This window comes from Coregonus clupeaformis, chromosome 6, assembly GCF_020615455.1.
Source record: "Coregonus clupeaformis isolate EN_2021a chromosome 6, ASM2061545v1, whole genome shotgun sequence".
Classification (NCBI taxonomy): Eukaryota; Metazoa; Chordata; class Actinopteri; order Salmoniformes; family Salmonidae; genus Coregonus; species Coregonus clupeaformis.
In genome coordinates, this window is record NC_059197.1 from 41,187,583 (window position 1) to 41,203,867 (window position 16,285).

The 16,285-nt window shown below is 42.2% G+C and overlaps 2 protein-coding genes across 5 annotated transcripts; both read right to left on the reverse strand.

Moving 5' to 3' along the window:
- Positions 1–13: 13 nt before the first annotated feature.
- On the reverse strand, positions 14–7,024 carry LOC121567957 (serine/arginine-rich splicing factor 1A). Of its 4 annotated transcripts, XM_045220785.1 has the most exons (5): positions 6,579–7,024; positions 6,021–6,217; positions 1,699–1,871; positions 130–204; positions 14–77 (listed from the first exon to the last, which is right to left on the reverse strand). In XM_045220785.1, exons 1-4 carry the CDS (start codon positions 6,767–6,769, stop codon positions 130–132), a joined length of 636 nt encoding a protein of 211 aa, XP_045076720.1. In that variant the 5' UTR covers positions 6,770–7,024; the 3' UTR covers positions 14–77. The 4 variants fall into 4 exon arrangements, with proteins under 4 accessions (XP_045076720.1, XP_045076717.1, XP_041734307.2 ...); XM_045220782.1 differs by lacking the exon at positions 14–77 and having other exon boundaries at positions 123–204; XM_041878373.2 differs by lacking the exons at positions 14–77; positions 130–204 and adding an exon at positions 798–1,463 and having other exon boundaries at positions 6,579–7,022.
- A 3,299-nt stretch (positions 7,025–10,323) lies between these two features.
- LOC121568388 (fructose-bisphosphate aldolase C) lies at positions 10,324–15,285 on the reverse strand. The gene is made up of 9 exons (XM_041878930.1): positions 15,195–15,285; positions 13,544–13,680; positions 13,065–13,276; positions 12,595–12,649; positions 12,296–12,456; positions 12,099–12,182; positions 11,828–12,002; positions 11,417–11,616; positions 10,324–11,151 (listed from the first exon to the last, which is right to left on the reverse strand). Exons 2-9 carry the CDS (start codon positions 13,653–13,655, stop codon positions 11,065–11,067), a joined length of 1,086 nt encoding a protein of 361 aa, XP_041734864.1. The 5' UTR covers positions 13,656–13,680; positions 15,195–15,285; the 3' UTR covers positions 10,324–11,064.
- Positions 15,286–16,285: the final 1,000 nt, after the last annotated feature.

The following is a 16,285-nucleotide window of genomic DNA, read 5'->3' on the forward strand; positions in this document are numbered from 1 at the left end:
TGCATCTAGGATTCCTTAATTAGTTCAATTGATTTGAATCCTGGAAAATGGATCCCGCTCCAAGCATCCATTCTTGCCTATCCCTTCCCTAAATGCTCCTCTGATCCGGCTCCAAGCATCCATCCTTGCCTATCCCTTCCCTAAATGCTCCTCTGATCCGGCTCCAAGGATTGGGATCCACTGAGCCACTCCTCCAATCAAAACCTTGAAATACCAGGAGAAAAAAAAACCAGAGGGAAACCATTAGAATCATGTCTGATTTGGGCCAAGCCCACGTCTTATTTTGTGCACTCATGACATGTCACTACTAAAGATCAATTTGAAAATGTCAGCGAGCACCCAAACCATCAAATTCAGAGTTTAGAAAATGTCTAATATTTCTCAACGTTTGAGCTGAAACAAGCCCAGAGCCCCTGTCTAATATTAAAACAGCATCTATAAAAAAATATATAAAATGGTTCTTATGTAGGATTAAAGTAAAAAGGTACACCTAAGAAGGACCTTTGTCCTGGCACAAAACCAAAGACATGCACTGTGTTTATCAGTGCTAGAAAGGTTGCCAAACAATAGATAGGGCAGGTGTGTATATATATATATATACACACACAATTTTCGATATCATATATATATATATAAAAAAAATTGTGCTACATTCAAGAGAATCATGCATCCTGTAGCAACCATTTCATCAATAGATGCAAATAATCAATACTAAAGCATACCATTGCCTCGACCTGACTCCTCCTAAGATGTCCTATCCTGATCCTGATCAAACAAATGAAAATGTGCTCCACAACTTTTATTCCAAATCACTCTTTAATCCTTATCTTCAGATGTCTAAAGGAAGACACAAGGGTAAAATACAGTTTAGCAATGAGACTCCCGCCATCCCATGAAAAAGTACATACATTTTCCAACACTTACAAAAACATTGAACTCGTTAAAAGATCAACATTTTTGAAGTTCAGAGCGATAGGGTTTCAAATGTTGCAAAAATGGAGGAGGAAAGACAACAGGTAAATTAAAATGAATTGAGAAAGGGGATCAAAACAAAAACACAAAAGTCGGGTCGGTCAGGGGAGGGAGGAAAGGTGACAGGACGGGATACACCTACATACCAAGACCTTCCACTAGGACATCAGGAGATGGAATGCAACACATTCTAATCTATAGTTGACATCTGAAAAACTCAAAAAGGGGTAAAAACAAGTGGAGGGGGAAATGTTTACAGGGGATCCACCAAAAGGGCAACACAGAGTTTAGGAACGGGAGCGAGAGCGGCTATGGCGAGGAGAGTAGCGAGGAGATCCTCTGCCACCACGGGCACCACCACCGCGAGAGTTGCTGCGGCTGCGACTGGCTGCGCTGCGGCTCCTGCTTCGACTGCGGCTCCTGGAACGGGATCTTCCATAGCTCGGGCTGCGGGGACCATCTACTTTCACGCGAACGTAAGCGGTCTCTCCCTGGTAGACACACAAAAAGAACTAGACGTTGAAACTAAAAGCATTTCCACCTCAAACGGTTCCTTCCATTGCATCAAAACAAGCCTTCAGTTCTTGAAAGGCTGCACAAGTAGTCACTGAAAATGGGGAGAGGTTGAGGGGAAAGATTCAATAGTATTAGTAGTCACTTTACTTACCTTTAATGAAAATATCATCCTATCCTTATAATCAAATCCAATTAAACCTAAAGGCATACCTCGTGTGATCGGAATTTGGTGTTATCCAGCTTTCGAACGGCGTAGGTCATGTCTTCTTTACGCACAAACTCCACAACCCCAGTTCCATCTCTGAAAACATCAGCATAACATACATCCCCAGCCTCACGCATGTGATCCTTCAGGTCCTGCCAGCTGCCACTCTGGGGAAGCCCTTTGGAGAGAAGAGCAAATAAATGAGTTGTTTTACTCAGTGATTACTTTCAACACTTTACTCAATGGTACAAACTTGCTCAATAGATCTGTGGCATAGCAGTATAATTCAGATTCTGCACAGAGACTAACTAAACCAGGCTGGTTCTACCCCACCAGAAACAATGAACTAATGTGGAAGACATGGATATGAAATAACCATCAATATTTAGCAGTCCAAAAAAAGACCAGCGCTTCTGTCTGGTGAAAAGGGAACTATCCAATCAGACGGTAGCCTCTACAGAGTACCCAAAAATCTGATGTTCCAGTTTTCAGGGGAAATGGAAAGAGCACCTATGACACGACTTGCGCTTTTGGACGTTAACAAGGCGGCCCTCCATCTTAACCACATTTACTGGATTGGTTGAACAGTGCAGAAGAGAACCTCCCCCGACAGTTTATTTTCCTTCTCATCAAGACCTGAGGTGCGTTCAGTTTGCTTCAACGTTTGCTACATTCTTGAACAGATTTTGCGTTACGTTTGCTGGGTATGGCGAGTATTTAAAGGGCAGTGGCCATGTTGACAGCGTTCCAACACCTCCCAGTTTTTCAACTGGCCGTTCAGTACAGCACCGTTTCCGTTAAATGTATTGTTCCAGAATGTAAAAACGTACTGAACACAGCCAAGTATACAGGGGACCTAGTTTCATGCGTTTATTTTTTACGCCTGCTACGTTAAGTTAATCAGACGGTAACACAGGTAGTCTGTTTGTTAGTGAAATAGAGAAGACCACCAGCACAGTGTCATTGAAATATTAAAGACTGGTAAGTTACCGTTTGCACAGTGCGGTAGGTCAACCTGGTGGCGTGCAGTGCAACCAATGATGTATATAAACCCAACCCACATTACACTAGGGTGTTAAGTGATGCAATAAACAATAGACACTATTACATTTACATTTTAGTCATTTAGCAGACGCTCTTATCCAGAGTGAGTGCATACATTTTCATACTGGTCCCCCGTGGGAATCGAACCCACAACCCTGGCGCTGCAAGCGCCATGCTCTACCAACTGAGCTACACGGGACTACTATGCAAGAATTCTACAAAAAACTGCAATAATCAAATACATCTTCACTAAATGTCAACAATGTGCTTGTCAAGATATATAAATAACTTTGAAACATGAATCTGGAAGTTCTTAACCATGTCTAAAAATCACAATACTGTAAGTTATGATATTTAAGTGATATGAGCCCAAATGTAAAGTCTGAAATTTAAGGTAAAACATTTTTCCTTCCCCTTCTGTTGTTCCAGAATGGTCTCAGACCAGACGTAACATAGTAAATGTATATCCGGGACACTCAAATTAGTATGATATGTTACGTTTGGTATGGTTACATAAGATGGAAGGTTCTTAAGGCATAACCGAAAGGAGAGTGCTTAGTCGTGGTGGATGGGTGGGCGTATAACGCAAACATCTAGCAACCCAAAGGTTGCGTGTTTGAATCTCATCACGAACAACTTTAACATTTTAGAAAATTAGCAACTACTCACTACTTTTTAGCTACTTTGCAAATATACTGAACAAAAATATAAACACAACATGTAGTGTTGGTCCCAAGTTTCATGAGCTGAAATAAAGGTTCCCAGAAATGTTCAATATGCACAAAAAGCTTATTTTGCTGAAATTTGTTTACATCCCTGTTAGTGACCATTTCTTCTTTGAAAAAGATAATCCATCCACCTAACAGGTGTGGCATATCAAGAAGCTGATTAAACAGCATGATCATTACACAGGTGCACCTTGTGCTGGGGACAAAAGGCCACTAAAATGTGCAGTTTTGTCACACAACACAATGCCATAGATGTCTCAAGTTTTAAGGGAGCGTGCAATTGGCAATCTGACTACAGGAATGTCCACCAGAGCTGTTGCCAGAGAACGTAATGTTAATTTCTCTACCATAAGCAGCCTCGTTGTAGAGAATTTGGCAGTACGTTTAACCGGCCTCACAACAGCAGACCACCTGTAATCAAGCCAGCCCAGGACCTCCACATCCGGCTTCTTCACCTGCGGGATCGTCTGAGACCTGCCACCTGGACCGCTGATGAAACTGAGTATCTATCTGTAATAAAGCTCTTTTGTGGGGAAAAATTCATTCTGAGTGGGTGGGCCTTTGCCCAGACATGTGAAATTAATAGATTAGGGCCTAAAATTAAATGTATTTAAATTGACTTGATTTCCTTATATGAACTGTAACTCAGTAAAATCTTAGAAATTGTTGCATTTATATTTTTGTTCAGTATACTTAGCATGTTAGCTAACCCTTCAACCTAACTCCTAACCATAACCCCTTGAGCTAGCTAACGTTAGCCACCTAGCCAATGTTAGCAACAACATATTGGAATTCGTAAGATATCATACATTTCGCAAATTCTTAACATACTGTACATTTCGCAAATTCGTAAGATATTGTATAAATTGCAATTCGTAAGGTATTGTATGATGTAACATTGTACGAATTGCAAGGTTTTATTATTTTAAGTGTAAACTACCAGAATTCAGTGGCTACAGCCCTGCAATCGATAAAAACATAGCTAAACACCAGTGAATTGGAAATGTGTCCCATCCATCTAGTTGTGCAGGTGGACAACAGGCAGCTCACTGTCTCAGCCTAAGCTAATTATTTGCTGGAAACGGTGCAATTTATCCTCCCATCACTATAGTAACTCATCAACACCAAACATTACAATGTAAACAAACTCAGGTGTTGGCCTACCTTAGAAGTAAGCCATGTTATTAGACTAGTACTGTAGCCTTCTGTGTTACTGTTCAGACTTAGTGAGACGTGTGTATATGTGTTAGGCTGTGGTGGGGATTCTGAGAAGTCTGTGTGTGTTTGGCTGTGTAAGTGTGTTGGTGCTCTGTGAGTGTGCATGGGCGGCACCTTACTCCATAGTGTAAACATTCTTTATTGCTAAAGCATACAGCACTGTACACTATCTATTCTATTTTCTTTATTCTCCTGCACATATGTATATGACATGTTACCAATGCTGCTATTGCTTGTCATGTTTGCACTGTTACTGCACACGTATGACCATATACGTCACCCTTGCTGCACTGTGTACCATATTAATGCACCGACATACTGATATTTGATTAGAGAGCGCCGCCTAAATTGATGTGCGTGTGTGCATGTGAGGAGGGGGCTCTATTTTTCTGGTCTTAAAGCCCAGACAAAAAACGGTCGAATCTGCTAGTGGGAAGGCTCCACTTCCTGATGTCTTTGAGAAGGTGGCGTTGATTAGGATATATCTGCAGATATTACGGTAACAGCACATGAAGTGTTATAGGCAGAATTGCGAACTGCAGTATACCAAGCCCGTTTAACTATTACTGTGCCTGTTGAAAGAGAGATCCGCTTGACTGCAAAAAACAAAAACAGTTACTTTGGTGTGTATATCTTTAAAAGGTGCAAGAGCAGAAGCTTAATTTTTTTCCCCCATTGGAACGTTACAATTAGAGAATTTGCATAATTCATTATTTAGTATTGCTTTATGAAATTGTTACAACCTCCCAGTTCAGCAAAAAACATCAATATATGTTAACAATATGACCCCCGTTTTTATTTTAATCCGCACATATTAGCGTATTAAGTACCTAATTTGCATAAAGTCGTATAAAAAGTTGTTTCTAATATATTAAATTGTTAAACTCAGTTTTGCATAAAGCACTAAGATTTGTTAATATGACGACCCCTACCTTAACCATTGGTTTATCTAATTATCTAATTATGTATTCCGTACTGCCTCATTTGCATAATATTGCGGTTTAATTTAATACATTTAACTTTTATTTGAATCAACTGTTCTACCTCAGCCCTGAAAATATAATTACAAAATGACCACCCCATCTTCTTATATTGGCCAAATCGTGTTGAAATTAAGACTCCAGACAGGTGGATTTGGTGACATTATTGATTTGGGATTAACATTGACCAGTTCGCGATCTTTTTCGATCACTTGTAAATGAGATCTCAGCCATGGTAAATCGAAACCTCATAAAATAATGTGTTCCTGAGAAGCTTCTCTTTAACATGGAATACAAAGTATAACACCAGAACCACAGTTTCATTTTGACCCCTAACACCCTAGTTACACGACTCACCTGAGACAATGACCCTGTACTCGGAGCGTCTGGATGGCGGCCCGTATCTGCCTCTAGGGGCGCCACCAACCCCCCCACCACCACCACCACCAAAGCCGCCTCTCCCCCCACCCCTGCCGCTCCGAGGGAATTCAACTCGCAGCCGATAACCGTCGTAGTCATAGCCGTCTCGTCCGTACACGGCATCGTCTGCATCCCTGAAAGAGTGATCATAGAAAATACTAGCTAAACAATCGTCCACACAGTACTCTGCGGTGTGCTTCGTTAGCATAATCTATGTTAGTTAGCCTGCTAAACTCAACGATTTACGATGATAAATCGTGGAGATAAGTCGGCTAGCCACAAACAAAGACACCTTCACTCAATGTGTAATTGCAGAAAGGGAAGCAACTAGCTATCAAGCCAATTGACGTTACTGTAAATTTTTTAAATGAGAATAGCTAGTTACGTTAGTTACACGTGCAAACAAAGTCGATTCACGACACAATGTCGCATGAGCAGATGGCTAACTAACGTTAGAGCAGTGCACGAGTTGCTAACAAGCTAGCCGTTAGCTACCTGGGATCTTCAAATTCGATAAAGGCAAAGGGAGGTCCTCCTCTCCGATTTTTCAAATCGATGTCTCGAATAGCTCCGTATTTGTAGAACACGTCCTCGACATCTTTGGTGCGAATATCAGGGGGTAGATTTCCGACGTAAATTCGACAATCGTTATTTCCTGCAGGGCCTCGCACGACGCCTCCCGACATAGTAGCTAGCAAGCTAACGTTAGCTAGTTTATTTTAGCGGTAGGTTGAAATAAGAAGCGATTTCGCAAGACGGTATTCAAGTAGATCACAGCCGATTAGAAAACCATATGAGTACAGTACATAAACACTGCCGAAAACAACACGAAATAAGGTATCAATCGCGCTTAAAGTTGTGTACTAGATAGCTACACTTCTCCCCGTGCAGAACCGCGCTTCTTCGCGAGGGCATTCATGAATACCACAAATGTGCTCAGTAGAGAACTCTAGAAATGGCTACGTCCGCCAAACAAAATAGTCCACAGTAGTACAGGACTCATCTGTAAAAGAGACCTGGTTCCCAGTATTCCTCCCTGATAGAATACATGTTAAATAAATAAACACAGGTGTGTGATATTGGTATGATTACGCGAATAATTTCAGGGTAAGAAGGTTTTCAGGTGAGCAGATTCTTAGATTATTGCAATTTTAAATCGCCATAATTTATCAGTTGGCTTTATGAGTAGTGTCCAGCAACCTATTATTATAGGTAGGTGGCCTACACCAATAATATTGACTTCACAAGTGAGTATGCATCCAAAGTATAGAGTCAAGTAGCCTTATGCTCCACATTCTCATTCCTTCCCTCACTAATGTTATATACATTTATTTATTGCCTTACCTCCATAACTTGCTACATTTGCACACTGTATATTATATGTATTTCTGTTGTATTTTTGACTTTGTTTTGTTTTACCCCATATGTAACTCTGTGTTGTTGTTTTTATCGCACTGCTTTGCTTTATCTTGGCCAGGTCGCAGTTGTAAATGAGAACTTGTTCTCAACTGGTTTACCTGGTTAAATAAAGGTTAAATAAAAAAATAAAAATAAAAAAACATTGATTATGAATGAAGACCTTCTTGGAGCCTAATATTCTGTGTCAACAACCTCTCCCTCAACGTGATCTTTTTCCCCTGACCCATCTGTCTATCTCCTCATTTGAATTCCATGCTGTCACAGTCACTAGCCCATTCAAGCTTAACATCCTTGTCATTTATCACCCTCCAGGTTCCCTTGGAGAGTTCATCAATGAGCTTGACGCCTTGATAAATTCCTTTCCTGAGGATGGCTCACCCCTCACAGTTCTGGGTGACTTCAACCTCCCTACGTCTACCTTTGACTCATTTCTCTCTGCCTCCTTCTTTCCACTCCTCTCCTCTTTTAACCTCACCCTCTCACCGTCCCCCCCTACTCACAAGGCAGGCAATACGCTTGACCTCATCTTTACTAGATGCTATTCTTCTACTAATCTCACTGCAGCTCCCCTCCCTCTCCGACCACTACTTTGTATCCTTTTCTCTCTCGCTCTCCTCCAACACTACTCACTCTGCCCCTACTCAGATGGTAATGCGCCGTCGCAACCTTCGCTCTCTCTCTCCCGCAACTCTCTCCTCTTCCATCCTATCATCTCTTCCCTCTGCTCATTCCTTCTCCCTCCAATCTCCTGATTCTGCCTCCTCAACCCTCCTCTCCTCCCTTTCTGCATCCTTTGACTCTCTATGTCCCCTATCCTCCCGGCCGGCTCGGTCCTCCCCTCCTGCTCCGTGGCTTGACGACTCATTGCGAGCTCACAGAACAGGGCTCCAGGCAGCCGAGCGGAAATGGAGGAAAACTAGACTCCCTGCGGACCTGGCATCTTTTCACTCCCTCCTCTCTACATTTTCTTCATCTGTTTCTGTTGCTAAAGCCACTTTCTACCACTCTAAATTCCAAGCATCTGCCTCTAACCCTAGGAAGCTCTTTGCCACCTTCTCCTCCCTGCTGAATCCCCCCTCCCTCTCTGTGGATGACTTCGTCAACCATTTTGAAAAGAAGGTTGACGACATCCGATCCTCGTTTGTTAAGTCAAATGACACTGCTGGTCCTGCTCACACTGCCCTACCCTATGCTTTGACTTCTTTCTCACCTCTCTCTCCAGATGAAATCTTGCGACTTGTGACGGCCGGCCGCCCAACAACCTGCCCGCTTGACCCTATCCCCTCCTCTCTTCTCCAGACCATCTCCAGTGACCTTCTCCCTTACCTCACCTCGCTCATCAACTCATCCTTGACCGCTAGCTATGTCCCTTCCGTCTTCAAGAGAGCGAGAGTTGCACCCCTTCTCAAAAAACCAACACTCGATCCCTCTGATGTCAACAACTACAGACCAGTATCCCGGGGAAGGACTGCCTGTTCCATGATCTCGCCATCACAATTGACAACTCCGTTGTGTCCTCCTCCCAGAGTGCGAAGAGCCTTGGCGTGACCCTGGACAACACCCTGTCGTTCTCCGCTAACATCAAGGCGGTGACCCGATCCTGTAGGTTCATGCTCTACAACATTCGGAGAGTACGACCCTGCCTTACATAGGAAGCGGCACAGGTCCTAATCCAGGCACTTGTCATCTCCCATCTGGATTACTGCAACTCACTGTTGGCTGGGCTCCCTGCCTGTGCCATTAAACCCCTACAACTCATCCAGAATGCCGCAGCCCGTCTGGTGTTCAACCTTCCCAAGTTCTCTCACGTCACCCCGCTCTTCCGCACACTCCACTGGCTTCCAGTTGAAGCTCGCATCTGCTACAATACCATGGTGCTTGCCTACGGAGCTGTGAGGGGAACGGCACCTCCGTACCTTCAGGCTCTGATCAGTCCCTACACCCAAACGAGGGCATTGCGTTCATCCACCTCTGGCCTGCTGGCCCCCCTACCTCTGCGGAAGCACAGTTCCCACTCAGCCCAGTCAAAACTGTTCGCTGCTCTGGCACCCCAATGGTGGAACAAGCTCCCTCACGATGCCAGGACAGCGGAGTCACTCACCACCTTCCGGAGACACTTGAAACCCCACCTCTTTAAGGAATACCTGGGATAGGATAAAGTAATCCTTCTACTCGCTCTTTATTATCAATACATAGTCACTTTACCCCTACCTACATGTACATATTACCTCAATTACGTTGACTAACCTGTAACCCAGCACATTAACTCGGTACCGGTACCCTCTGTATATAGCCTCGTTATTGTTATTTTATTGTTGCTCTTTTATTAATTTTTACTTTAGTTTATTTAGTAAATATTTTCTAAACTCTTATTTTTCTTAAAACTGCATTGTTGGTTAAGGGCTTGTAAGTAAGCATTTCACGGTAATACCTGTTGTATTCCGCGCATGTGACAAATACAATTGGATTTTATCGTCAACTACAATCTTTGGCCAGTAGATGGTGCCATAGACCATGGTATACTAAAGCAAATCAGATGACAACCTACAAATAGCCAACAAGTTTATGGGTGAGGATAAATGAACAAAGAACATTTTCCAGCTAGGTATTCTGTTAAAATCAAGAACTGTATAACATTCTCAGAGTTTGACTCTATGGTAGGCCTACTCTTTGGTGCAGTTACAAAAAAACAAAAATTATGAGTAGGCCTAATCTCTCGTGGACAGACTACGGAGCATGAGCATCTGACCAAATTACTGGATATTTTAGTTCTGGTTTAAACCGAGATTAATGTATGAGAAATAAAACCAGAATTCCCAGATTGTTTCAACTCAACACAATTTATTGTTATTATGATTTACTTTTGCACTACAGTATTTTATACATCAGTTGCATAGAGAACAATACTTAGCTAAATCACAAAAATAGCATTTTTCCACCTAACATGATTTACTGTAAATCCAGCTGTCCAAAACGAGAAGCCTTTGAACTTTCTGCCACTATGATAGAAGAACACACTATTTCTACAAACTAGTATGTTCACAGCTATTTTGTTTAGACACACATCTCCAATACATATCCTGAATGTGGAATGGCACTAAGGTCTCTTAAAAAAACCTAGAGTTCTCTATTCTCGTCACACACAATAGGCCTATACCATGCACCCTATCTGTGTGCAGCAGTTTGGAAAGTGGCTTTGCATGGCAAAAGATCATTCTGAATCTCATCAAAATAAATAATTAAACAACCGAACATCAATTAGGTTTAGTTTTGCTACTACCACAATAACATGTTGTCATCTCAAAGGTTACAATAATATTGTTGAAAGTGTCTAATCAAAGGACATCCTTCAATTACTAATTTCATTAGACCCTTCTATCTAGTGTGTCCACCAATGTGCAACATTTTTGAAATACCAGTGTGTATACTCAGATAACTATACTATAACTCCTAGAATACAGATTGTAGACAGCATATGCCTGTGATTGGCCATTGGTATGGCAGTGGCAGCGGACTATGCTATTGGTTGGCCAAAGCTGGAATGTGAGGCATCACTGGCTCATTAGTATGCATGACTGGCCACATAGATCTGGTCGGATTCACTGTCCCCGCCACCAGTGTACTTCCCCTGACAGGCCAGGCCATTCACCTGATAGTGAGAGAAAGGGGATGGGGATATGAGGGAAAAACACACAAACGCTGTTAGGGGCATAATCCCTTCATGTCAACTGAAAACATAGATCACTTCCTCAGATGACCGTTCCACATTTGGAAAATGGTGAAATGCTCAAAATAGCAATGTCCAGTTTTATATGTGAAAAAAAATCAGAATAAACATGTTTCTCAACAACGCTAAGTGCTAAAAGATGAAAGCCAGGTTGATCAAGAGGCTGAAAACAAAGTGATGTACATGCCTCTGCTCGCTTGATAAACTGCTCAGTGGCAGCACTCTCATTCTCTTTATGTCCACGCCAGGTTTTGAGTGCGGAGACCTGCAGGGCTCGGCCATACGAGAAGGTGAGGGCCCAGGGCTTCACCAGGGAGCAGTTGTTGATGGCATTCAGGTGGACAGAGGCCTCCTCTTCACTCTGACCCCCAGAGAGGAACGTCACTCCTGCACACATAGAAATCAAATAGAGTGAACAGTGAATGGATTTCTATCAGCACCATAAGTGCTTTACAAACTGCCAATAAATGAACATATGTTCATAATGCTAAATCACTGGTATAGTGACTGAATCTGACACTAGTACTGTATATACCCTCTTTCTGAGCTTCTCTGAGAGTGAGAGGCAATATAACTGGCTAATGGCCTATGACCTTACCCGTGACAGCAGGAGGGACGGTGCGGCGCAAGGCAGTGACTGTTGCCATGGCGACCTCCTCTGCGCTGTATTTGGTGGGGCAGCTGTGGCCAGAAGTGGCCATATTGGGCTTGAGCAAAGTGCCCTCCAGGTACACATGATGGTCAGACATGGCCTTGTACAATGCAGCTAGCACCTGCACAACATTGGGAACACATGGAACATGATAAACTGCCCATGTTAGAAATACATATTACACACTAACAGGTTAAGAGTTGGGGTAAGGTCCCACCTTCTCTGTGACGTACTGACAACGCCTCAGATCATGATCTCCATCAGGCAAAATCTCTGGCTCCACAATAGGCACAATCCCATGCTGGGTGACAGAAAAAGGATGATTAGAAGGTGATGCTGATGTTACATATTGCAATTATGATATTTCCTCATACCTGACATTGTGCCTTTACACTGCATTTGTGGAGTCCTTACCTGCTGGCAAATGCTTGAATATCGAGCCAGGACATTTGCATTCACTTCAATGGACAGTTTAGAGGGAGTGGTCTCACTGATCTTGAACACACAGCGCCACTTAGCAAAGTTTGCCCCGTCCTTCTTATATTGAGCACAGCGTTCTGAGAGCCCATCCAGTCCTATAGGATGAGAAAGAGATGAACAAAGCTGTAAAGTATTGGGATTCACCAGTGAGTGGCAGACTACATTTTGTAACTGTCGAATTCAGCTAGTTTTGTTGATCAGATTGAGTGGAACCCGAGGGGTCTCAGCCCTACCCTGAGTGGTAGATTCTCCATTGGTTCCTGCCAAGGGGACAACACCCTTGTCAACCTGAAGAAAAAGAGGTAGAGCAGATCAAAAATAAAAATGACAACAGTCCTTCCTCCACTTCACACTGATCTTCTCCATGTCTTAAAGCCAGCTCATTTTCATCCAGGTGGTGTTGATATTAATAGCAGCCATTATACCCATAGCACTGCCATCCATCAGGGGTAGAACTTCTGATCAGAGTGTATCGATGCTACCTTTTGGCCTCCATAATGTTGAAACCTGCTCCCTTCCTGGGACTGTCTATTGGAGCATATCAAGTAGCCATATGCTCCACATTCTCATTCCTTCCCTCACTAATGTTATATACAGTAGAAGAAGGGTCAAGAGGTATTCTTGCCCAAGCTAGAGACCAGAGACATAAAACATACTTCAGATATCACCATTAGCCCTTTAGACCCCTGTGCCCATACAGTACCTTGATGCCCACAGTGATGCCCCTGTCCTTGATCATCTTGACGAAGGGCGTGCCGTCGTCAGCGTGCTGGTACAGCGTCTCATGGAAGAAGATGACTCCTCCGATGCAGCTGTTGATGCGGTCGTCAGCCCTGAAGAGGATCTGGCGGTACTGCCGGCGGTTCTCCTCAGTGTTCTCAACCCCTATCTGGTTGAGGCGCTTCGCCATGCTGCCTGTTTCCAGGAACATTAGAAATAAACATGTTCACAGTCTGGTAAACCTACATTTATAAAAACGGAATAATCTATTGGATACCATCCTGTACCACTGATTTGTAGAGGGTTCTGTCAAGCACCACTGGAAATAAACATTTGTCTGATTTCTTGAAAGTAGGTCCCATTGTTCTTGCTAATACCATACATACATTTAGATTGTTGCATAATAATTTTAATTACAACAGTTTTCCAGTGCATAGAGAAGATGCAGAGCTCCTTACTGACCCACAGACTCATCAGCAGCCAGGATGCCCTTCCCTGGAGCGACGATACGAAGGGCAATCTCCTGGAGCTCCCTCTTCTGACCACTGGAGAGGGCTGGGAACTGGTGCGTCATACTGAGAGATGGTCGATCACACAACCTGCATAGGGATATCATTAGATATCAGATCTTGCACATCTTTGCTGGTCTAAATTGATCCAAATTCACTAAGGGAAATATTTAGCTAGAGAAATAAATCAACGGTAGGGGCATATCTCTCCCATCCATTGGAGTAAAGAACTTCAGTAAAAATACATTAAAGTACTACTTAAGTAGTTTTTGGAGGTTTCTGTACTTTACTTTACTATTTATGTTTGACAACTTTTACTTCACTACATTCCTAAAGAAAATAATGTACTTTTTACTCCATACATTTTCCCTCACACCCAAAAGTACTTGTTACATTTTGAATGTTTAGCAGGGCAGGAAAATGGTCCAATTACACGCACTTATCTTGAGAACACGTAGTCATCCCTACTGCCTCTGATCTGGTGGACTCACTAAACACAAATGCATCGTTTGTAAATTATGTTGGAGTGTGCCCCTGGCTATCCGTAAATGTTAAAAACAAGAAAAGGTTGCCGTCTGCTTTGCTTAATATAAGGAATTTAAAATGATTTATACTTTTACTTTTGATATTTAAGTATATTTTAGCAATGACATTTACTTTTGATACTTAAGTATATTTAAAACCAAATACTTTTAGACTTTTACTCAAGTAGTCATTTACTGGGTGACTTTCACTTTTACTTGAGTCATTTTCTATTAAGGTGTCTTTACTTTTACTAAAGTATGACAATTGGATACTTTTTCCATCACTGCTCCCATGCTCTCAAATCCCAGGGATTTTGGCTGAGTGACTGTGTGACTGTCCTTATTGGCACATTGTCCGCTGGGATTAGGGATGTGTGGACCTCTGTGCTGACTATGCAGCCCACCAAACAAATAGCCCAGGAGGCACAAGAAAGGTGAGGGAATTCTGTCAGTTTTTCAGAAATATTACCCTGGTTCTGTGTCGCTGTAGTAGCAACATCAAATTGGCAAGTTACATTTTTTTTATGAGGTAGTAATACATAAAATTCACATAGAGGCTATATGTTTCTACTGTATGAGTACTATTTATTGAGAGCAGAAGGCCCCTAATCACGCTTCCCACTTGCTGATGTAGCAGCGCTGACTACATTGATCTGTGGGGTAGCACAATGCACTTGTTGATTCATGCATTCAAATCACATCCCTTGATAGTGGGTATGGCAAGTCACCAAGTCAACACAGAACCTCAGCTTTTACACTCCAACGTCTGCAATAACCGAGGAAAACTAGATCAATAGCCAGTAATAAAGTACATCTACCATGCATCGACTTAACACCATGTCACTCCAATCCACTCCTTTCATTTGGTTTAGTAAATTGCAAGACAATAACAATCCACTGTAATATCTTTAGTTTTCGAAAAGAAAATGTATAAATTACTTTAATAGCATCATCAGGATCTCTGGGTACCACTCATCCAATAGTTGAACATTCATACTAGCTAAATATCATATTATCTATCCTGTTTACTAAAGCTTGCTGAAATGAAAAGTAAATGTCAAGAAAACTTGAGAACCTTACCTGACAGGATGCTAATTCAGAATTCACTTGTTCACTGGAGAAGTGATTGCCACTGCGCTGTCTGACAGACTGCTGCTCCCTTGTATCCCACACAGATCTGTGACACATCTAAAACCAACACCTCTAGGGCTGGGGCTTAACGACAGGGTGGGGCTTGTTGATGTATAATAAATAAATATAGATGAATACATTCAACCAGAGGAGGCTGGTGGGAGGAGCTATAGGAGCAGGCTCATTGTAATGGCTGGAATGGTATTAATGGAACGGAGTCAAACAAGTTGTTTCCATGTGTTTGGTACCATTCCATTGATTCCATTCCAGCCACTACAATGAGCCCATCCTCCTATAGCTCCTCCTACCAGCCTCCTCTGCATTCAACAAAAACGAATCCATCATTCCAAGTCACTACAATAATAATAATACAAGTTGTCCCAATGGCAGTTCAATCAATAGTTCAGTGGATGAAACATAATATAATATAATAATATAAATAATATAATATGCCATTTAGCAGACGCTTTTATCCAAAGCGACTTACAGTCATGTGTGCATACATTTTTATGTATGGGTGGTCCCGGGGATCGAACCCACTACCCTGGCGTTACAAGCGCCCTGCTCTACCAATTGAGCTACAGAGGACCACATGAAGCTAATTAATAATTCCAAACAACAGTTTTGTGTTTCTCTACCTTTTATTTACATAGAAGTTAGATTTCATGAATCCTGGCTACTTAAAACAGCACCATTGTGTACACCCAGGTTCATTACAGTATGTTGGCCCAGTAACGTAAAAAAGAAAGAAAAGCGATAATAACTTTGAACTCTTCAGCGCAACCTCATTTAAGTGTTAAACCACTTTGCTCACTATTTTCCTCTAATTAGTTGAAAATCATAGACTTATATAATTAGGTTGAACTATGCCTTGGGCACATTTCTGAATCTCTTGGCAAATCGGACCTCCCCCTAAGACCCAGAGGAAAAGCTCAGTCTCAGTGCAATTCAAACACTCCTATGCATATCTGCATTATGCATTAGTAGTAAATCATGTGTATTAATAGGTTCAGAAATAGTGTTTACAGGTTTACAGTGGA